The sequence below is a fragment of the Mangifera indica genome, chromosome 5, assembly GCF_011075055.1.
Source record: "Mangifera indica cultivar Alphonso chromosome 5, CATAS_Mindica_2.1, whole genome shotgun sequence".
Taxonomy (NCBI): Eukaryota; Viridiplantae; Streptophyta; class Magnoliopsida; order Sapindales; family Anacardiaceae; genus Mangifera; species Mangifera indica.
Genome location: NC_058141.1, coordinates 2,874,929 through 2,898,942, shown reverse-complemented (window position 1 = coordinate 2,898,942; position 24,014 = coordinate 2,874,929). Strand labels below are relative to the sequence as shown.

General features: G+C 29.7%; 3 protein-coding genes across 3 annotated transcripts; all 3 read left to right on the top strand.

The window, feature by feature from the left end:
* Nucleotides 1-3,454, top strand: LOC123216129 (probable peroxygenase 4). Its single transcript, XM_044636497.1, has 7 exons — nt 1-268; nt 363-467; nt 552-637; nt 1,536-1,630; nt 2,477-2,602; nt 2,925-3,071; nt 3,226-3,454. Exons 1-7 carry the CDS (start codon nt 229-231, stop codon nt 3,233-3,235), a joined length of 609 nt encoding a protein of 202 aa, XP_044492432.1. The 5' UTR covers nt 1-228; the 3' UTR covers nt 3,236-3,454.
* A 3,777-nt stretch (nt 3,455-7,231) lies between these two features.
* On the top strand, nt 7,232-9,488 carry LOC123215282 (probable peroxygenase 5). Its single transcript, XM_044635313.1, has 5 exons — nt 7,232-7,491; nt 7,588-7,673; nt 8,098-8,192; nt 8,843-8,968; nt 9,253-9,488. The coding sequence occupies exons 1-5, from the start codon at nt 7,329-7,331 to the stop codon at nt 9,383-9,385; spliced, it is 603 nt and encodes a 200-aa protein (XP_044491248.1). The 5' UTR covers nt 7,232-7,328; the 3' UTR covers nt 9,386-9,488.
* Nucleotides 9,489-17,552: 8,064 nt separating this feature from the next.
* LOC123217436 (probable peroxygenase 5) lies at nt 17,553-19,579 on the top strand. Its single transcript, XM_044638469.1, has 5 exons — nt 17,553-17,783; nt 17,869-17,954; nt 18,637-18,731; nt 19,064-19,189; nt 19,336-19,579. The coding sequence occupies exons 1-5, from the start codon at nt 17,615-17,617 to the stop codon at nt 19,466-19,468; spliced, it is 609 nt and encodes a 202-aa protein (XP_044494404.1). The 5' UTR covers nt 17,553-17,614; the 3' UTR covers nt 19,469-19,579.
* Nucleotides 19,580-24,014: the final 4,435 nt, after the last annotated feature.

The window sequence follows — 24,014 nt, the reverse complement described above, 5'->3', positions numbered from 1 at the left end:
AATGGGGCAAAATCTCTATGGCCGTAGCCTGTAGATTGTTTAGGTCTACGTTGAGTGATTGCTTGACGGTACAATTATCCCTTTCTTCTACTTTATATATACCTGTCTCATTCGCCTCTCACCTCTCTCTGTATCGAATAAATTTCAACTATAAGCGCAACAGCAGCAGCTTCCCCATATATTTAACTTCTCGATCGCTCTCTGAGTTTCTGCGCTTTCTCCTTCTTCATGGCTTCTTCTGCTTTGTCATCAAAAACTGTACAAGAGAGTATGTTTTCTTTTACATATTTTTCTTTCCTTTTCTTTTCTTTTTCTGGGTTCTTTTGTCATTGAAACGTCTGATAATTTGGGGCGCGTTGCAGAAGTAGAAATATTTGTTCCAGATGAACATGATGTTCTGCAGAGGCACGTTGCTTTCTTTGATCGGAATCATGACGGGCTTGTTTATCCTTGGGAAACCTTTCAAGGTACCTCCTCCTACTTTCTTCTTCTTCCTCATTAAGTTTCGTTTTTTTTTTTTTTGTAAAAAGATTTTTTTAATGATTTTACAGGTTTCAGAGCAATCGGTGCCGGCTACTTGCTGTCGACGGCCAGTGCCTTTCTGATCAACATAGCACTCAGTTCGAAAACTCGCCAGGTAACTCTCCCTGTATTTTTCTGAAAATAATTTAATAATTTTTAACTATTAAAATTCCGTCACAATAATTTATTTAAAATATTAATATTAAATAGTAAAACTCATAACGACCAAATTATTATTGCATTTACCAAGTCTTCGGCTTAAAGGCTGCCTTATCGTTTCGATTTTGGACCCCATTTTAATATAGGCCATTAAAATTTGTGGGATGAAATTTCAAATTTCAAATTAATATAGGCTTAAAGGCTGCCTTATCGTTAATTAGTGGCAAAATAACAATTCAAATTTAAGGGGACTACTTTATCATTATATAAGGTGGTTTTTTAATTAAAAAAGGGCCAAAGGACTAATTCCCACCCAAAGAATGTTGTTTTCCTAAATTTTTCTCTTTAATTTTGAAAATCTCATTTATCCACTCATAAATCATTAAGTTTATTAGTTTTAAAAATAAAATTGTTACTTTATCTTTTTTGTCATTGACGCAATGAAATTTGTCTTGATGATGATCCCTTTAATCTTCTTCGATAATTATTATTTTTCTTCTTAAATAACATTTTGCCTTTTTATGATATCATTATTCATCCTATTTAACGTTATTGCTATGAATTCAAATTTATACATATTCAAGGATTAGTGTCGGATGTTAATTGTTGATTTGAAGTTTATTATTTAAATTTCTATATTTATTCATGAGTGTGTCAGTCAATCAGCCAATCTCTGACACCGTTCGATGATAATTTTTTATTACGATATTAGACCTGTTAATTATTTAATTACGTTTCTTCATACAACCTAATTAAATAAAGATTAACTTAAAATGATTGATTCGATACTTTCAAAAGTTGTAATATTAAATTTTAATTAGCAAAACACTAAGAAACGAAAACCCTACGTGCAGGGAAAATTTCCTAATCTTCTATTCCCAATTGAGGTTAAAAATATCCACAAAGCCAAACATGGCAGTGACTCCGGAGTATATGATTCTAACGGAAGGTATATTTTCTATATCAATATGTCCTTTTTAAATATTATTTCTTTTTTTAATTTTACCTTATTGTTATTGTTATTTATATATCAATCTTGTTGCATTATGAAAGCATTGAAAAGTGCAATTTTACCACACTAAAGTAAAAGATTCTACCCAAAAAAAAGGGGTAAATGACTCTCACCTCTTTAGTCGTTGTTATGGTGTCCCATATGTAACCTAAAGTAATTTTGAATTTTGATTGAGTGATATGGTGGCCACGTTAATATAATATAATTAAAATTTTAAAATAAATTTTGGTTATATGACATAATAATGATGTCATACAAATATCAATATGACAATCAAACTGATTTGAATAATGATTTAATACTATTCATTTGAGTAAAAAAAGGTCAAATTGTTTTGATGGTCGAATCAGTTTAAGACCCAAATCCAAATCATATTTGGCATTGACTCTCGATTGATCCAATCTATGTTTAAAATAATGTAAACTACTAGAAAAAGCTATCTTGATGGTATTTGAGATATTATCACATATGTCAAGAGGAACTAAGTGGTTAATCATTTTTATATTTTTCTAGTAAAGAAAATGATTATATTCAAAAAAATTAAAATAATGCTATAAAAGATTGTATTAAACTAGAGTTAACTATATACCCTTTGTCTCTTCTCTTACAAATATATAGATATGCTAATGAAAATTTTGTAACGATTTAATTTTTTTTTTAAATTTTGTAATGATTAAATTTTTTTTTTTTATTGGAAGTATAGAAGGGTTATTTCTTTCCTTCTTTTTATGTTTTTAATTTTTTACATGATTAATTTTTCTAATTATTTTACTTGTATTGTAGGTTTGTTCCTTTGAAATTTGAAGAAATTTTCCGCAAGCATGCACGAACGCACCATAATGCTTTAACATCAGATGAGTTAATGGCAATGCTCAAGGCCAATAGAGAACCTAAGGATTATAAAGGATGGTTAGTTTTTTTCTTCTTTCCTCCTTTTCCTTTATCCTTTCAGATAGATGAATTGTTTAAATAAACATGAGAATAATCAACAAAATAGAATTGTGGTTAGGCGGTATTCAGAGCACATTCTTTACTAAATGGAGCGAATGCAAACTTTTTTAGAACAACGTATTGATGACATGTTGTTGGCTGATCTGATCTGAGTTTTAAAACAATATAATAAACAAATCAAGCATTTAGGGTTAAACTTTAACGGTAAACAAACACAAATGTTATGATTATTTGTTGTTAAAAATTATAAAAACAAAGATGTTAATGCAAAAAATTGCAGGGTTGCAAGTTACACAGAATGGAAGGTGTTGTACGATTTATGTAGAGATAAACATGGATTGTTGCATAAAGATACAATAAGAGCTGTTTATGATGGAAGCCTATTTGAACGATTAGAGAAGGAGAGACAATCTACCTCAAAGAAAGCGTAAATCCACTACCATTTTATGTTAATGGATACATACACATATATATAGTTGTCATTCCTTCTTATGAACTTGTAAATGAACTGTATCAACCAATATTATAAAAATAAATAAATAAGAGGAAATTGTTATATCAATTTCTTTTTTCTATTGCAGTGATGTGTAAAAGAATAGCATTGGTTTATTGAATCATTCGGGCAGGGTGCCGAGTCCAATGGGTAGTCCGGATTCGAGATTTGATGATTTGCTTAAAGTAAAATGAATTTTATTATTATTATTTTTTTGTAATATTCTTTGGTGTGATGTAATTACTTTGAAGCTTGTATTATGTAAAACGTCTTAATTTGTGTTATAATATATAGCTTTCGTAGAAATTTTAGTTTCAGACTCACTATTTAACTCATATTCTAACATTGTAGTTTTCCTAGCGACATAACATGTGCTAATTGTGGTGAGTTTTGTCATGTAAAATGAATGCGAATGATATGATAATTGTGTTAATATATAATTGGATAAATTAAATTATAATAAAGTAAACAATTAAATCATTCAATTATACGATGATATAATAATTGTTAGTAATCGTTAATAACCATTCATTAACATATATAGTATTACTTTTAAACTAAGGATTATTTTTAAATTAAATTAAATATAATGTATAAATTTAGGGAAATTAAATAGAAAAGCCTAAACAAAAGGGGTCTAAGGAAATTATCCCAAAAATTAAAGTTAAGCAAAAATGCCCTATTTAATTGCAATGACCAAAATGCCCTTATATATAAATAAAAAAATTTCCATGCCCCTACCCATTTTCCCCCCAAAATCACTGTTATAATTCAGAAGAAATCCAAAGTCTCTCACGGGTTCAGTGTTCGTTCGATTTCTTCGAAATGTTTTCCCCGAGGGGGGGGGGGGGGCGGGAGAATGCATTTTTGAAATAGTAAGGACCCTGGGAAGAATGGGGGAAACCCTAAGGGAGGGGCTATTTTGAGCAGTAACCCCAAGGGGTGGTCTAGGGAACTCAGGGGAATTCAGGGGGTGAAGGAAAAATTAATTTTTTAAAACCATAGGACTTGTGAGAGATAAGAAAATTGATAAAGGGGCAAAGAAAAACTATAGGACCATGGGAGAGTAGAAAATATATAGGGGGGCAAATTGATTTTTTTTACTCCTAGGTTTGTCGACATGTAGTTTTCGAATCTCAAATTCATTTTTCCTGTATTAGAGTTTTTTGACGAATAGTTTTTAAATTTTAGGTACTTTTTTTATTTTTTATGCTTTCAAGGTCCTTTTTTGATGTAATTCTCGAATTTCGGATCGATTTTCCAGTTTTTTACCATTTTAAGCTATTTCAATGTTTAGTTTTCGAAATTTAGGTCCTTTTTTTATTTTTGTCATTTTAGGGTATTTTGATTTATAATTTTTAAATTTTCGATTGATTTTTTGGTTTTTGTTATTCTAGAGGATTTCAACATGTAGTTTTCGAATTTTAGATCTATTTTTTTTATATTTGTCATTTTAAGATTTTTGGACATGAAATTTTCAAATTTTAGTTTAGTTTTTCAATTTTTGTCATTTTAGGGTATTTCAACATGTAATTTTTGAATTTTAAATCAATTTATTAATTTTTGCCAATCCAGGGCCTTTCAATATTTAGTTTTCAAAATTCAAATCTGTTTTTTTTTTTTAATTTTTGTTATTTTAAAATATTTTAACTTGTAATTTTTGAATTTTTAATTTATTTTTGAATTTTTTCGTTCTAGGGTATTTCACCATTTATTTTTCAAATTTCAAGTTCGTTTTTTGATATTGTCTTTTTAAGGATTTTAAATATGTAGTTTTCAAATTTTAGTTTAGTTTTTCGATTTTTGTCATTTGAGGGTATTTTGACATATAATTTTTGAATTTTAGATCAATTTTTTGGTTTTTGCATTCTAGGATATTTCAACATTTACTTTTTGAAATTCATGTCCGTTTTTTTATTTTTGTTATTTTAGGGTGTTTTGACTTGTAATTTTCGAATTTTTGATCGATTTTTTTATTTTTATCATTCTATGATATTTCAATGTGTAGGTCTTGAATTTTAGGTTCGTTTTTCAATATTTATCATTTAAGGTTTTTGGATGTATAGTTTTCAAATTTTAATTCAGTTTTTCAATTTTTTTGAATTCTAAGGAATTTCAATATATAATTTTTGAATTCTAGACCTTTTGTATTTTAGTCTTGATAAGATATCAGTTGATGAAATAATTATATTGTACAACAACCATATTGTTGATGAGATCTTATCTATCACTAACACTTTGTCATTTGGGTGACCATATGCCTTATTAGAGGGTAATCTTGGTATGTGTGTGGATAGCTAATAGATTATATATTCATTACGAACCTGGTCACTACTAATATGACATAGAGCCTATGAGTCATGTACAAAAAGTGTAGATCGCAGGATCTACACTTTTGAGCTCCATAAGATTGTTGGATGTAAATGTGACTTTGTCAACTTAAGGGACTAAACTAAAATAACCCAAATGGAATGGCTAGAATGAAATAGTTTAGAGTTGACTTTATCTATATTGGATAAAAGAGATTTACAAATTGGATAAGTGATAGGTCATATGAATAGACATTTAAGTAAGATGAAAGACCTATCCTTCTCCCTAGTTGACCCTATCCAATATCTTATGACATATCTCAAAGATCAATCATGAATTTAATGTTGATGGTTATAGTATTGCAAGGATGGTTATGCATGCTTCAAACATGGTCATTCAAATGATGTATCATGCAACTATTCTAGCTATATTAGGCTTGTAACAAGCATTCCAATCTTGGAATGCCCATTCATGAGTTTGTATATATGTAAATAAACTAAATTGCAAACTATATAGACTTTTGTCATATTTTACATACTTTAAAAAACAAACACATTTTCATCAATCCTAAGGTGTTTTAGTAGACACCTTGTTCCCCCTATCGCCTTTTTGTACCTGTACGCCTTGCGTGAATTACCACAACACCATCTTGCATTGTATTAGAGAACGATACACGCACCAAATCACCTGAAAGATGATGGAGCCTCCAAATGTGAGTAAATACCAAACAACACCTTATGATTGTTTTAAGATACACGTTATGCAAATTACGTCTCATAATATGATCCTTGTCAATTTATGGATGAATGCTACATTTAAAATTTTATTTGTATTTCCACTGCATTTGTGATGTTTTGATTCCATAAGCGAATCCAAAATTTATGTTGAGCCAATCCCAAAAAATGGCAAGTTTGAGTTTGGTTTAACTTTAAAATAGCTAGCTTAAGATCACGCTCAAGTTGCTCAATTGGCGAATAGTTACACTGGAAAAGAAGAAGAAGAAGAATCACATACATTGTGAGCTCTAGTGTGGTGACATCGACAAAGCATCAAAATCTCGAGCATTTATCAAAATGAATTTTTTTAATTCAAACTCGGTTTATTTGTCGGTTAGAAATTTGAGCATGTTCCAACAAGATCACATCCAACCCTAAAGATAGTTACAACCGTAACTTTATTTCCTTGTGTTTTCAATGAGTAAACCCTTTTACTAAAACAAAAATAAGAGATTTCCCAAAACTCATCTAACCACATAAACTAGTTTGATTATAAAATACATATGTAAAGATCAATATATAATATTATTGTCCAGGTTTGAGAGAATTAATTATCTATCACTTAATTTAATTTTTATTTATTTATAATATTGTTGGTAACAATTAAAGTAAAGATTAATATATATGGTAAATAATTAAGGTAACATTGCCTAAAAAGTGATAGCGAAGAAACCCATGATTTTGAGTTTAATTGTTGCCTCTTAGTTTTCAATAATTTTCTATATTCTCAGAAACAGTTTAGTAAGGACAGAAAATTTTATAGGGTCATTAACAATTTATTAACGAAAGAAAACATTTTTGTTATTTTTGTCACTGGTCAATGTATTCTAATCCTTTCGTTGCATAGAATCATAACTCTGCATGATACAAGGAAACTAAGATCAAACCTACATAAGCATATAAGGTAACTAAATCAATTCATATACATACAAGGAAACTGAATAAAAATTTACCATTATAACTTTTATAGATTTACAATTATCCCATTATTTTGCTTTATATATAGTTGTGTGATTTGCCTCTCACCAGCAGAAGTTGAGTTTCAATTATATCTTATTTTGCTTTACAATTATCCCAAAATTGGCAATTATAACTTTCAAACACAATGAGTTTCATGGCTTTCTCCTTCTTCTTCTTTATGGCATCTTCTGCTTTTTCTGCAGAAGTTGAAAAATATGTTCCAGCGTCCCAAGATTATCTGCAGAGACACGTTTCTTTCTTTGATCGGGATCATGACGGGATAATTTATCCCTGGGAAACCCTTGAAGGTCCTTCTACTTTCTTCTTCTTCTTCTTGCCTAATCTTCATATTTTTATTTCTGTAAAAAGATTTTTTTTTTTTTTAAATTCTGATGATGTTACAGGTATGAAAGCAATCGGCATCAGTGACTTGACGGCCAAGACTATTGCCACTCTGACCCACATGTCAATTAGTCCTAAAACTATCGAGGTATCTCTCCGTGTATATTTCCCACATTAATTTTGTCCTATTTTGTATTTTGCCAAAACTCGTGTTAAAACAATTTCAGTTTCTTTAGTCTGAGGCATAATTGAATCTGCCTAGATCAGTGTTGGATCTTAATTATTAATCTAAAGTGGTTAAAAATTTCGATATTCATGAATGTGTTAATTGATATTTTTTAATTGCAATATTAGACGTGCTGATTATTTGATTAAGTTTCTCAATATACCCTAATTAATTGATTTGATACTTCCAAAAATTGTAATATTAAATTTTAATTAGCAGCACTAAGAATCGGAAACCCTAAATTTAATCAATATTTGCTGATTTGTTCCACTACTTAATTTAGTTTATAAATTATAAAATATATATATAATTTTATTAATTATAATATCGGTTTCTCATGATGTAGGGAAATTCGACTGATCCTAAATTACCAATTTTTGTTAAAAATATTGCGAAAGCCAAATTTGAGAGCGACACCGGTAGTTGGGATGCTCAAGGAAGGTATATTTTATATATCAATTTGTTCCTTTAATTATTATTTTTTGTGATTTTTTTTCAAATTTTATTTTGATTAGGATGCCTTGTTCTTGTTTATATGTCAATCTTGTTGCATTATTAAAAGTGTAATTTGATAGTGTTTTTGAGGAAAGTATTAATAAATTAATAAAATTAGCTTAGATCTTGCATGCCACGCAATGACAATAATTGAATAGTTAAGAATCGTTTTCCTTCACTTTGGATAAAAGTTGTTGCTATTAGGGTTGAATTTGAGGGGCCAAGAAAAGCCAATTAACTCCTCTTCAAGAATTTTTTCACTGTTGTCAAGGACGACCTACATATGATCAAGGAATGTCAGTTTACCTCCTTTGACTATGAAAATATTTTTAGATATAACTCTTAAATTTTAATTTGACCCATTTTAAATATTTAGTTGATCTCCTTTGATTTTAAAAATTTTTTAAATATAATCCTTTAAAATTTATTATTTCTTTATTAATTTTTTTATATTTTACTTTTATTCAATTTAGATCTTCCTTAAATTATATTTTTGTTTCCACTATTGATTGAACTATATAGAAAATCTAAAGGCAAAGGTTATTCGCTATATTGGAAATAGGGTTATTTGTCTTATTTTTTACAAAAATTTGTAGGTTTAATGCTACAAGATTTGAAGAAAATTTCTGCAAGCATGCACATGCACGCAAGGACTCTTTAACATGGGATGAAATAATGGAAATGATGAAGACCAACAATGTACCTAAGGATTTCAGAGGATGGTTAGTTTTCTTCTTTCCTTTTCTTCATAATATAAGGAATAAGTCTATTATTAAGGGTTAAAGTTTAAAGCAATATTATATGTATCTAATTGTAAATATTTAATTAGATAATGTATTATAAAATTATATGATTTTGAATTAAAAATATTCAATTAAGTACTCAAAATTAGATGTTTATATTTTTATTATATAGTTTATTGATACATTAATTAACATACGCAAAAAAGTTACGATTTTTTTTATGAAAATTATAAAAAGAAAGATGTTGATGCAAATTATTGTAGGATTGGAAGCTACAACGGATGGAAGCTCTTCTACAGCCTAGCTAAAGATAAAAATGGACTATTGCATAAAAAGACAATGAAAAATCTTTACGATGGAAGCGCATTTTACCAATTAGAGAAGGGGAGAAGATAAGCCGAAAAGAAATTTAAATAAACAAATTCTATGAGCGAATATTAACAAATCAATAATGTGGAAATCCACTGGCATTGTTCTTCAATGGATATACTTTTTTATACATTTTTCATTTTAACTTTTATAATGAAATTTAAGTGATTTGTTTGAGCGAACATTAACAAATTAATGAATTTCAATTATATAATTTGAATTTAGAAAAAAAAAATTGTATGTATCAAAATGAAACTAATCAATGTTGATGAAATTTGTCAAATAATGAATCTCAATCACATGCATGACTTCATTGTTGGCACACGAGTGATCAGTGATTTATGATCTATCAATACAAACAAATACTAGCTAAAACAAAAATTTAACATCTTGACATAATATGTGATGGTCATGATCGTAGGAATTGGCGATCACCAGTCCTGTTTAAAGGTGTGCACTGTCCTTTCTCTCTCTCTCTCTCTATTAACACGTTGACATAATAAAAATAAAATAAATAATTATATCTTGAATAAAACTATTTGTACAAACAAATTTCATCAACTTATACATGTATAAACTAAAGTAACAGTTTATAATTAAATGATAAGATTATTTACTTTTTCTCTCACTTTAAAATCACTCAATTATATATTATTACATTAATTTATATAAATAAGCTAGTTAATTTTGTTTGTACTTATATCTTATATTATAAACATGTCAATACCATTAATATATATGACATTACTCTAAATGCATTTTTTTAAATGTTTAAATATATATAGGGCTTACAAAGTGATTTCTAGTTTTTAAGTTCTTATTCATTTCACATATTTGAAATACCTCTTTGTATCAACTAACTTAATCTTTCATAAATAAATTAATATGACTACTTATGGTTTAAATATAATGCTTGTGCAGGGTTGATAAATATTGAACGACTTGTGGAACGAGAAAATTCAATAAATTGAAGTCCATAGTTTTTTTATTTACAAAAAATGAAACCAAGGCAAAGATGCAAACATAAAAAGAAAATGCAAATCAAAATCGAAACCAATGGACTGATTCACTAATTTTTTTGTTTTTATCAATTTTTATAACACCCACAGGTAAATCAAATGATGTTTTCATCTTTTCTCAATATTATGATGATTTATATTGAGTTTATTGTAGGGATGGTTGTACACCATATGGGTGACACCCATTCATGCCTTGGAAGGGTAGAAAAGTCATTTCACACTGAGCACGTGAAAATGACTAAGTAAAGAGGAGCACATGGTTGTGTGTACAAGAGCACACAGTCGTGTGTAGTTAGCGAGTCTGAATTTTTGGGTAAGATCAATTTTGCAAAAACTCCAGAAACTACCTTTAATAAGCAACACCACACGCGCCCGTATATAGGAAACACATGTCCAAGTGTCATGTTCAATAGACAAGATAAAAAGAGGTGCAAGGCCTAATGTGTGTTATTTTTACACAAGTTTTCTAGTGAGATGCATCACATACACTCCCGTGGTAGGGGCCACCTAAGAGTGGTAATTTACATAGTTAGTCTTGTAGTTAGGCGAATGTGGTAAGGGAAGGACAGTGATTAGTTTTCCCATGTAACCAAGATATCATAACTAGTTAGCCCAATAGTTTGACTAACATGTGCGCAAGGCACAATAGTTAATATACATTTAAGATGTCAATTGTTTTCACTAGTGCATCAGATATATCAAAATTAACTTAGTCCTTAGTAGTTTGTGTGAGATGGCCTATTTATTTAGGGCACAAGTGTGTTGAGACTTAACGGGTGGACATAAGAGAATGTCAAAAAACATCCCCTTTAACCACATAAGTGACTTAGTGATGGAAGATCAAGTTTAAAATTTATGTTTTACCAAGAGGTTACCTACTTATTGATTATTTTTTTAACTCATGCGTTCCTTTTTATGGTTTTGCAAATAAAGGTGAGTAGCAGGGTATGCGAGGGAGTAAGTGGTCTAACTCAACTTATTGCATGAGGTGGAGGGAAATATTGTCATTATGAAGTTATTGAGCATTTGTATTTATTTTATAGCTTTTGATAAATTGTTAGTATTTATGCACTTGTGTTTATGAGTTTGGATTTTAGACATGGTTATTATGGGATGATTTTTAGTATTTTGTGAATGCAACTATTTATTGCACATTTTTGCACGTATGTTAAGATTAAGTAATTAATATCATGTTTTAACTCCATCCTATGAATTAAGAAAGCAAGTTGTATACATCTCTTCAGGTCATATTCTGTGTAGAGAAATGTATCTAGAGAGGGGTGCTATAGTTTTGGTTCAGTTTTTTAGTTTCTCAATTTTTTTTAAACCACCTATTAATAATTAGCAAGTGATGACTTGTGAACCAGGTTTAGATTTCAATTCTTGTATGCCAAATCATGAGATGTTTCCTTATGAATCCCTTGATCTTAATATAGAGGACCTGGAAGGGGATAGCCTTGAAATGCAAAAGTTGGCTTGAGGATACCTTTGACAGTAATACCCTAGCATATAATTATAATTATCACCTTTTTGTTCACCCCGACTATTTAATACAAATTTTCATAATTAGTACTCATTAATACTCATTTTTTTAGTACATTTAGTATTAGTTAGCTAAAATTTTTTGTTGACTCAAGGAGTCATTATACTCTTATTTTGATGATATCAAATTAATATATCCCTAATCATATTGACTTATGACTTTACTTTTGTGTGAGTTTTAAATTACAAAAATTCACCTAATGTATTTGAAGGAGAATCAAAACGAGAAATCAAAGACAAGACTTAAAATAAGAATTCTTAAAGATTTGAAGAAAAACTCAAGTTTAGGTAAATATGTTTGTAATTTTGAAGCATTTTTTATTAGAATATTTATTTGTATGTGAAAGCTCACTCAAAATTTGTTTTTATATCTTTCAAATTTTTGGGTTAAAGTGTCATTTTTCAAACCTAATGAGTTAAACCAATTTTTATCAAATTCCAATAACTTATTTGAAATTATGAAGCTTTGCAAACTAAAATATCATATCTCAATTTTGGGTTTGAATAAGTTTTCCAAAAATAAGTTAAATTGATATTTTTCATATCTTTTAAATTTTGGGTTAAAATGTCATTTTTTTAAACTTAATGAGTTTAGCCAATTTTTGTCTAACTTCAATAACTCATTTTAAATTATAAAGCTTTGTGGACTAAAATTTCCTATCTCAAAATTGGTTTTGAAAGAGTTTTCCAAGTTAGGTTAAATTGTCATTTTTCAAAGTCTTAGTAAGGAAATAACAATTTTTCAAAACTTCAAGTTGACCAATTGAAGTTTTTTATAGTGGCTACCGGATTATCCATAAGCCATGTATTTTGGCTTTCAAAAATCTCATCAACTAAATTCCTTCCCATCAACCGATTATACGATGAAATTTATAATGACTAGTGTCACATGGACACTATAAAAATGTCACATCACATCCCACTAATTAAAAGAAATCTAGTCAACCAAATTCTATATTTTTTGGAAAATTAAAATGGCTACTTTATTGCATAAAGGTAATCTTTCTCATTTTCCCTTATATAAACTCAATCAATTCCATTTGAGAACGACTTTTGCAACAAAGAACTCTCATACATGTGTGAGCAAAACATTTTTAAGCTATTCACTTGCAAATCATTTTCTCTAATCAAAACTATTGTTTAAACACTTTCTTGATTTCATTTGTATTGGATTGTACTAAGCTAATACTTTCATATACTTTAAAAGAGATTATATTTTGAATACTTACAAATTTGTATTATAAAAGAGTAAGTTTCACTCTTGTTGAGGCTAAAGAACTTTTTTTAGAGAGAGAAAGTAAGTTTTAGTTCTTGCAAAAACTAATAACACCTTAAAAGTTATTTGTATTGTGAAGAAAAATTCGGTTGGGGTTTTCTCAACCAAGATTACTAGAATATACTTCAAGAAAGATAACTTAAAGGAGTGGACATAAGCTAAATTGTGTCAAACCACTATACATAGCATGTTTGGTTTTCTCATTCTTTAAATTTATATTTTGCGTTTTGTCGTTTTGATTGTGTTGATTATCTGAAATATTTCTTGTCATTCTCATAAATTGTATTAAAAATAGTCAATATTCATTAAGTTACATAAATTGGTTTAATTCATTAATTAATTTGGTAAAAATTGTTTTAAAATGTCTAATTTACCCTCCTCATATGTCATTCAATCCTTCAATTTTGTTCTTTATAGAAGTGTAACAAAAGGTTATATGGATTCATTTGTCTAATTATTTTGCATAAATTTGAATACAATTTCAGCAAGCATGCGCATACACAATGAATCTTTAACATGGGATGAAATAAAATGCTCAACGCCAAGAAAAAACCTAAGGATTTCAAATGTATGCATGGTCTAATATTTGTATTATTTTTAAATGTATGCATTTTCTCTTCATAAATGCCGTGAATAGAATAAAAATTAGCCATTTTCAAAAACTATAGACTTTATTAATTATCATCAATAAAAAGAATAGCAAGTTGATTAAAAACAATTGATTTATGTGAATCAAAGTTCGTTACATAAATTGAATTTTGATGAATGTATCAAAATAAAACTAGTTAATGTTGATCAAGTTTATCGAAGTGGGGATTTCAATCAATAAGATGATGTCATTATTGACACAAGTGATTTGTAATTGATGATCTATCAATCTGAATAGATCTAACCACAAAACATTAACATTGTAACAATACGTGTGATGATCGTGATTTGAATACCACACTCAATTGAAAGTATGAGTTTTGTCTAACTATAATAATTCAAGTGGCCAAAGGACTATTTCCCACCCAATTTTTAATACAAAAATAAATATACAGCCTTCAGATTTTAAAAACCCAAACACTCACCTATAGGTTAACTTCGTTAGAATTTCCGATTAAAAGTAAGGATAAAATCATAATTTTATCACTAAACCCTAAAACTCTAAAAATTTATATCATTTCCTTCCCTTAGGTTAGAAAACTAAGAATTTTCCCTCAAGATTAGACTTTGGAAAGTTGCATTCTCCTTTAGGTTTTTTCTTCCTTCTCTGGCAATCAAAGGTCATTCCTGTCATTGGTTGGTTTTCCCACCATCTTTTTCTCCCACTATCGACCTTCCCACTATCTTTTTCTACCACTAATGACCTTCCTATTAGACCAATTTTGACGAATGAAGACAAATCGTCATTCGACAAGGACAAATCTTCGTCTCTTTGACTAGATAAATCGACGAATCAGCATCAGATGAATATTTTGATGCTGATCAATCCATCCAAATCGTTCTCCAACTACAAATGAGATAAAATGGTGGGAAGGAACGTCTTCATCTAGCGATGGATCTAGATGATTCATCGCATTTGTGGCTGGAGAATGATGGTCGAGGGAGCATTGATAGATGGGAGGTTGGTGGGAGAACGTCGCTGGAGAGGGAAGGGAAGGAATGAAACCCTAGGGGAAAAGGTAATTTTTAAAACTTTTAGTTGTGGGGGAATTTTTAGTTTTTAAACTATGGGGGGAGGGATAAGATAAATGTTAAGTTTTTTTAATATTATTGGTTAAATGATTATTTTACCTTTGTAGTTAACAACAAATTTTAATAGAAATGATGTGGTGGATGGGTTTTTGAGTTTTTAAAATCTCATGGGTATATATTTGTCTTTACATTAAAACTTAGGTAGGAAATAGTCCTTCGACCTAATTCAAGTACTAACAAAACGGATACCAGCAATTAACATGTCATTATCTAATTGAATAATTTTAAATTAATAATAAAGTAAACAAATAAATCAATCAATCACATGTTAACATGTCAATTGTTAGTGTTTGTTTGTAGCCATTCTCTAGTACATGTAACATTACTCTTTGAATATGATCTCTTAACAAATTAAATTCAATATAATGTATAAATTTATTTTTTGAACATAAGTTTAATTATTTATAAGGCTTATAAAGTGATTTCATGGGTTTAAATAAGGCAAACAGAGTGGGGGGAGCACAACACTAACACCGTTATGATTGAGTTATTATACCATATATATGTCAAATTGTTAGTAATTAGTAAAGAGGTTTTGCACCTAATCGATCACTTTGATGAATTCAACTTTTACCCATGGGTTGTACGAGAATCAAAGATAACCTATAAATCAATCATTGATTTATTAGTCAACTATACGAGGAGTTCGAACCAATCAAGAGCTAGACCCTCCTCCCATCCGTTCATATAGTTTAGTGGGGTTTTTGTTAGCCTTCCAAATAAGTGTATTGTCTATTTCCATTAATGTATATACATGTAATAATATGTTAATAATTTATGACTAACACTTATGACTTTGTTATTGTAGAATTTTGGATACATAAGACGCTTGAGACACTGGACAACTGGTAAAATAAAGGTCACAATCAATAATACCTAGGATGCTTATGGTGGCGCATTAGAAATATCCCAAGGTTGGATGATGTGAGGATCATACTGGATGTAGATTAAGTGACTCCATATTATTAGTTTCTCTTATTATTAGTAAGCGACAAAGATTCAAGGTTTTCATAAGCTTAAGTACCAAAAGAAGAAAAGATGATCGTAAGTCATTTATCTCATTTTGGTTTAATTTTTTTTCCTTAGATGTCACTGTCAATAATACCAATATAGTGCAATTTCAATGGAAACTGACTATTTCGATGGAACTGTACCAAAATAGCATAATTTTAATGAAATTGCATCATTTCAGTGTGATTCCAATACAATTCAAACATTAATTTTAATTGTAATTGATATGATTACAAATTTGAGATTGGTTGGAGTTAAGGTTAAGTTTTTTTTAAAATTTTTTTCCAATTGAAAGTAACAGTCTAAGTGATAAGTTTTAAAGTTGATGGGATAAATTCTTTTGTATGTACTTGAGGGGTGAAAGTGATATTAATACTATAATATTTATATAAATGAAAACACCATTTGTGTTACAAAGCCAGGTGGCTTTCCACCAAATTAAGTCAAGAAAAAGTGGTGGGAAGACATTTATGAATTACAAGCATATGAGAAGAAAATTTGGCTAAAGTAATGTGAATGCATTAATAATATTGGAAACTTGGCTTAGAAGGAAGCCACTTTTGCTGACTGGAGGGGCGGCAATTCTCCTATAAATACCCCCCCTCTCTTCATGTAATGAGCACAATTTTCTCTTGTCTTCTCTTCTCTTCATCCGGAAATATAATTTCTTTGATCATTATAACTAACTTTTGACTTTTGATGGAAGGTAGGAAAATATATATATATATTTTTTAACTTTAAAAGTGACAACTTATCGCTCGGCATAATTTAGATGAAAAATTGTCATTCTCTCTCTCACTTTCTCTCTATATATTTAGTAATTTAATTAAGGTAAAAATTGCCGAAAATGAGGCAGTGAAGAAACCCATAATTTTGAGTTTAATTGTTGCCTCTTAGTTTTCAACAAATTTTCTATATTCTTAAATAAAAAAACCGCTAGGGGTTATACTTGAATAGGGTTGTAAACACTGGAGAAGACAATGTAACTCATTGAAGAGGAGAAAATGTCAAGTTTCAAAGTTATGATGATTGTAAAAAGAAAAAGATGCAACACTAGGTGAAAAAAGTCAGTTTTTAAAAGTGATATACACAAGAGGATATTAACTATTGTGAATCCATAAAAGAAAATAACGTATTTGTGTATATGAATTATAATGTGTTGCATGAATATATAATAAAGACTAAAAACATTTATTGCTTTGACATTAATTCCTTTTAGATGTTATAAAATAAAGCAGTGTTATGTGCATACAGTTTTGAATACATAATTAGATACATAAATAAGGTATTCATATTATGATATATTATTTGTTTATGTGTATTCAGAACTGATTGACAGATAGATTGTTTAAAATAACAAAAAAACCCATCAGGTTTTAGACATAACCTGTGGACACATAGTTATTTTTGTTATTAAGGACAGTAAATTATAATTTGGCATGGTACAGGGAAACTAAACCCAACTAAATAGCCCATACAACGAAACTAAATTCAATTTATACATATATATATATATATATATATATATATATACACATACAGGGAAACTGGCTAAAGTTTACAATTATTACTGTTTCAAATTTACAATTGTTCCATTTTTTTGTTTTATATATAGCTGTGTGATTTGCGTCTCACCTGCTGCAGCAACTTTGTTGACTTCCGAACAAAATGAGTTTCTGGGCCTTCTCCTTTTTCGTCGTCTTCTTCATGGCTTCTTCTGCTTTTTCTGCAGAAGTTGAAGAATATGTTCCAGCAGAGCAAGATGTTCTGCAGAGCCACGTTTCTTTCTTCGATCGAAATCATGACGGAATAATTTATCCTTCGGAAACCGTTGAAGGTCTTTCTACTTTCTTCTTCTTCTTCGTTAAGTTTCATTTTTTTTATTTATTTATTTATTATTTTTTTTTTTGACGATCTTACAGGTATGAAAGCAATCGGTATCAATCCCTTCTTGGCCCAGAGTAGTGCCTCTCTGATCCACATGGCAATCAGTCCTGTAACTACCGAGGTAACTTTAAATTTTGCCCTATTTTGCATTTTGCCGAACTCAAATTGAAACAATTTCAGTTTGTCAATTTTCACTGGAGATCGAATCCACCTATCCTTACACATGTCAGAGATCAGTGTCGGAGGTTAATTGTTATCTTAAGTATTTTTTTAATTTCGATATTCAAGAATGTGTTGGTCAATCAGTGCCAATCTTTAGCTAATCAATATACTTCCAAAAGTTGTAATTTTTTATTGCAATAGTAAACATGCTGATTATTTGATTAAGTTTCTCAATACAACCTAATTAATTACTATAATTCCAAAGGTTGTACTATTAAATTTTAATTAGCTGCACTAAGAAACGAAAACCTGAAATATAATCAATATTTGTTGATGAAAAATGTTATGTTCACAATTTTTTGTATATAATTTTATGTATAAATAATAATGTAATATTATATGATTGGATAGGTAAAAATTAAAAATAAAATAATATCTAATCACAAAATAACTCATCGTTTTTTGTGTATTTAATTTTATTATTTTAGATAATATATCATTATATAAATAGATTTTTTTTAATTAGAGGTAAAATATAATCACATACTACCAAATCATTTAAGTGTACTGTTAAATATTCAAAATTGAGTATCTATAACACAGAAATTAATAAATTATGATATGGGTTCCCTACGGTGCAGAGTAAGTTACCCAATGTTAAACTCCCGATCGTGGTTAAAAATATCGCGAAAGGCAAACATGGGAGCGACTCCGGAACCTATGATGCTCAAGGAAGGTATATTTTATAATCAACTTGTTCCTTTATATATAATTTCTTGATTTTTTTTCAAATTTTATTTTGATTACGATGCCTTGTTCTTATTGTGATATATATTTATATATAATCTTGTTGCATTATTAAAAGTGATTTGAAAGTGTTTTGGGGGAAGTATTAATAAATTAATAAAACTACTTTAAGTTATGCAAACTACACAATGACAATGATTAAATAGTTGAGAATCGCTTTGGATGAAAGGTGTTACCATTATAATTAAATTTGATTTGAGCTGATGACGAAGGAAGGGTTATATAGATGTATTTGTCTAATTATTTTACATAAATTTGTAGGTTTGTTCCTGCAAAATTTGAAGAAATTTTCAGTAAGCATGCACATGCACACGATGACTCTTTAACATCGGATGAATTAATGGAAATGCTCAAGACTAATAGACAACCAAATGATTTCAAAGGATGGTTAGTTTTCATCTTCTTTCCTTCTTGTCATATATAACAAACAAGTCGACTATGTAGGGTTAAGTTCAACCAAACATACACAAAAACGCTACGATTATTTTTCATGAAAAAATGTAAAACAAAGATGTTAATGCAAAATATTGCAGGGTTGCAAGTTTCGCAGAATGGAAGCTCTTGTACGATCTGTCTAAAGATAAAGATGGATTGTTGCATAAAGATACAGTAAGAGCTATTTATGATGGAAGTCTGTTTTACCAATTAGAGAAGGGGAGAAAATAAGCTAAAAGGAAAGCCTAAATCCAGTAGCATTTTGCGTTAGTGGTGATATGTTTTCATTTATTTTTCATTTCTTGTTCTATAAAATTTAAATAAATTGAACAATTAATAGTATTTTATGTTAATTGATTTATGTTTTTATATAATTTTCATTTCTTTTTATGAAATTTAAATAAATTGTATGAGCAAATATTAACCAGTCAATGAATTTCAATTAAAAAAAAATTCATATTTGTGAATCTAAGTTCATTATATAAATTGAATTTAGCAAAAGGAAAAAAAATGTATGTATCAAAATTAAACTAATCAATGTCAAACAATGAATTTCAGTCACACATGTATGACTTCATAGTTCACACATGAGTGATTAATTATTGATGATTTAGATTTATCGATATGAACAAATTTTGGGGAAAAAAAAATTGCCTTCATGACATAATATGTGTGCACGTTTTTTTTTCATGCAATCAAAACACATTCAATCTAAGTACACCTTTTTCCCATATAACTGGGGAACACACAAATGTTTGGGAATGAGTATGTTAAAGAAGATCATCAAAAGAAAATTTTCTCCAATTTTTCTTCTTCCTTAGAGAGAGAGAGATGACTAGAGTGAGAGAGATTAAATATGGTAACCCTACTAGTCCTTCAAGTACTCCACCCCAAGTCATTAGGTATTTGCATAAATGGCCCAACCACTTTATTTCTATCAATTAGGTCTACAATTATGTTTTAACATTTATTTCCAAATATTTTTAAACATAATTTCAGATTTCTAAATTCATGTAATATCTCTCTTCAGAAGTATTGTCCTTTAAAGGCAAAGGCTACATACTTAGGCTAACTAAGCATGTATACACTTAATTTACACTAAATATTCAACATGCATAGCAAATCACTAGAATACTCTTATATAAAAACTCACGTAAGTGTAACAAAGGATGCCATAAATCATGAAATACCATCATCCACAAGAAACTAGTCTGCACCTATTGAAAAATCAAATACAAATCCAACAACCAAAACATATGAAACATAAAATAAGTAATGGCGTAAATGCTCCCATGCAACCTCAAACCCACTAACGACCACTCACCTCATAGTCATCACAATCATTTGTATCTACAAAACAAATTAATAAACGAGTGAGTGAAAAGTCACTCAACGAGTAGGAGGTACAAACTTTAACTAAATTCCCAAATACTCTTAGCTCAACCCACTGTAACTTGATCATCAAGAGTCTATTTCTAAACTTCCACTATGATGGCATGCAGATTACTATCCTTATTTGATCACTCAAGAACCCCCAAGCTTCATAATATTCTATCAAGATTAAATAGGTCCTGTAACATCCCCCTCTAGTAGTACTACCCACCAAAGGAGAAATGTTATGAATTAATATCCGGAGCGTTTATTTTTTTTCTTTTAAACTACTTTAACATGAATGCATCACTAAAAGTGTTTAGAAATTTTTTTTATAACTGAACATCTGGAAGCAAACCAAAAGATGTATATACTCATGTGAAAACTCATCTAAAAACATCTGAAAACGTGGAGTAATCATATATAAGTGTATCATCATCTCAAAAAGTCAAAAATCAATAAGAACATGTGACTATATGTATGTAATATAAACCAGAGATAACCTGCTCCAGTCGGATCTACCTACGCTGACCTGACCCTATCTCGTAACTATCTCGATCACCTGTACCTGCAATCAGGAAAGAAAAGAAAATGAGTGATAAGAACACTCAGTAAGGGGAAAGAATCAAGTAAACTATCTGTTTTCTTGTTCTAACTCACTTTCGGGACTCAACCTCACATCATAACCTTTATAAGAGATTGAAGGGGTAATCTAGTTCATTCTTTACTATTTGGGTAATACTTTGTCCCATCTAGTGTCTATTTGATACTTTTTTGAAGCTAACTATAGGGATTTGACACTTTTCTAAACTCGAGTTCTCTTTCTTTCTTTCACTACATCATTTTTTAATCTGAATTGAGCTCTACTACGAGCGAATCCTACTAGGGGTCTATGTCCTATTACAGACATGCCCTACTGTGGGCGGTGTAGTGTAAAGTGCCCCCTCATAGTTTATAGCATGCATACATGTCTTATATCTCACTAATCTTGCTTCCATCTAAATCTATTCATAATTCATCAGACCATATTCTTGGGACGACCCCTGAATCTTGAGCCCTAAATTTCTTTTCTTGTTTTTCTTTCTTTTCTTGTTTTTTTCTTTTTCTCTCTTTTCTTTCCTTTCCTTTCCTTTCTTTTCTTTCTTTTCCTTTTCAAAACTATGAAATACTGTTCACAGCCCTATTCTTTTAACAAGGCAGCCTTTTGTTTCATACAATTTCACAGTCCAAAAGGTTTCTAATTCATATAAGCTATATATAATTGAAAAGAGAATTCAAAGAGCTTTCCAACAAGCTATAATAGCACTCATAATTCATTAGATAAGGTAGTCAAAACGTAAGATGAAATCAGTGACAAAAAACGGACTCCTCTGTTTATTTGGTAAAGCAACCCTTGTGGTTCATATAATATTTAACAATCTCAATTATCTCCAATTTATACAAGTTATATATTATTGAAAATATAATTCAGAGAGCTTTCCACCAAGCTATAATAGAACTCGTAATTCATCAAATAAGGCAGTTAAAATGTGAGATGAAATCAGTGGCAAAAACTCTCCCCTGTTTATTTGGTAAAATAGTCCTTTTGGTTCATACAATATTTAACTGTCCAAATGATCCCCAATTTATACAAGCTATATATAATTGAAAAGATAATTCAGAGACCTTTCCAACAAGCTATAATAGAACTCATAAGGCACCCAAAACATGAGACGAAGTCAGTGGCAAAACTGTAAATATTATACAACTCTCTGTCATCAACAAATCACACACATAGACACCCCAAATGGCAAAACAACATTTCTCAACTTTAAAATCATCCTTTATAACGTATATCCAAGAAACCAAAAGCCTAAAACATGCAAGATATTAAGGATGATACCCTTTACCTTGTTTCAAGCCAAATTTTTGCAAGTTGGCTTCATTCTCTTTGTTTTGCTTCCTTTATCACCAAGACCACTTTAAATCAATACAAAAACACACTAACATATTCACATAACATGCATATAAACATAGATAAAAGGGAAAGGAAGAAGATCTTTGGTTACCAAAGCTTCCAAGTGCTTCCTTTTCTTTTCTTTTCTTTCTTGTCTTCCAAACTCTTTCAAATCCTTACTTTTTCTTCAAGAAAACAAAGAAAAAGTATGAAGAATGGTGGCTGCTGGAATATGGACGAGAAATGATGGAAAAGTCTTGAAGTTTCTTGGTTTTGTCTTCTTTTTCTCTTTATATAAATCCTTATCTCTTTCTCTTTTTCTCTTTTTTCTTTTTTTTCTTTTTCTTTTTCTTTTTCTTTTTGTCTTTATATATATATATATATATATATATATAAACACACCCATACATATATAGGAAATATCTCAAAATAGGGTCAAAAAACAAAAATATCCTTGAAACATATCTGAGGGTATTACAGGCCCCTCATGGTCACAAAAGAATCACTCTGGATTTTAATTTGGAGAACCATCTCATCCTTTACTTGTTTAAGTGAAAGCACTGTCTCATACTAAATTGTATACTAGGTCAATCAGATTGGATCGATACAAGGATTTAACACTTTGGCCATACGAGCATCGCTATGTAGTCCACTCATCTACATTACTATAGACTATTGAATTAAATTAGGCTTTACTACAAGTAAGGGTACCCTGCTACAAATACAGTGTCCTACTACAAACGTGTCTTACTATAAACATGTCTTATTATAGGTGGTGTATAGAGTATAAACTTATGATGCCCCCTTGTAATGATGTTAATAACCTCAAATCATGACTAACGTGCATACATCTCAAGTCGTTAATCACTTCAGACTCACATAAACTTTCACCCTAACATATAACTCATGCCTTAAATATCATATCTCTTTTGGGCACAATAAGTAGTACTATATACCTTGAAAGTTTGTACTATCCTTTGAGACAAAATATTAAACACTGAGCTTCATTCGTAATGATTCGCTATTCACTTTAGAAGTTTACAAGTGTACGCTATCAGGTGTACGAGTCTACATCTCTCTTTTTACATACTGTTTGTCCCTTACAAGTGTATATACTTATAACACTATGCATAATCATGCAAGGTTGCATGCATGAGCGTACCTCCTTCTTTGTCTATGCGTAGCTTATCTTCTTGTACTTCCTTCATTGTGACCACTTATAAGCATGTACAAGAGTGCATAATTAGGTACACAAGCGTACCACCTTCTCTCCTTCAAAATACTTTTCCTATTCAACCTACATACTTTTTTAAGGGTAATATTGTAATTCTATTGTAACATCCATAGATATGTCTCAAGGCATTATAGTTATTTTTTATGTTATTGGTTATGTATGGTTAAGTTCTTATGAATTAAATCATGAAATTTAAATGAAGGGCGGTTGTGCATGCGATGGTCATGTCTATGTGT

What these genes read in the sequence shown, in the direction of transcription:
- LOC123216129 (XM_044636497.1), top strand. Translation starts at nt 229, where the DNA reads ATGGCTTCTTCTGCTTTGTCATCAAAAACTGTACAAGAGA. An exon ending in ATCAAAAACTGTACAAGAGA is followed by an intron (nt 269 to 362) that starts GTATGTTTTCTT and finishes GGCGCGTTGCAG; the next exon opens with AAGTAGAAATATTTGTTCCA. An exon ending in TCCTTGGGAAACCTTTCAAG is followed by an intron (nt 468 to 551) that starts GTACCTCCTCCT and finishes ATGATTTTACAG; the next exon opens with GTTTCAGAGCAATCGGTGCC.
- LOC123215282 (XM_044635313.1), top strand. Translation starts at nt 7,329, where the DNA reads ATGAGTTTCATGGCTTTCTCCTTCTTCTTCTTTATGGCATCTTCTGCT. An exon ending in AGTTGGGATGCTCAAGGAAG is followed by an intron (nt 8,193 to 8,842) that starts GTATATTTTATA and finishes AAAAATTTGTAG; the next exon opens with GTTTAATGCTACAAGATTTG. An exon ending in CCTAAGGATTTCAGAGGATG is followed by an intron (nt 8,969 to 9,252) that starts GTTAGTTTTCTT and finishes AAATTATTGTAG; the next exon opens with GATTGGAAGCTACAACGGAT.
- LOC123217436 (XM_044638469.1), top strand. Translation starts at nt 17,615, where the DNA reads ATGAGTTTCTGGGCCTTCTCCTTTTTCGTCGTCTTCTTCATGGCTTCT. An exon ending in TCCTTCGGAAACCGTTGAAG is followed by an intron (nt 17,784 to 17,868) that starts GTCTTTCTACTT and finishes ACGATCTTACAG; the next exon opens with GTATGAAAGCAATCGGTATC. An exon ending in CCAAATGATTTCAAAGGATG is followed by an intron (nt 19,190 to 19,335) that starts GTTAGTTTTCAT and finishes AAAATATTGCAG; the next exon opens with GGTTGCAAGTTTCGCAGAAT.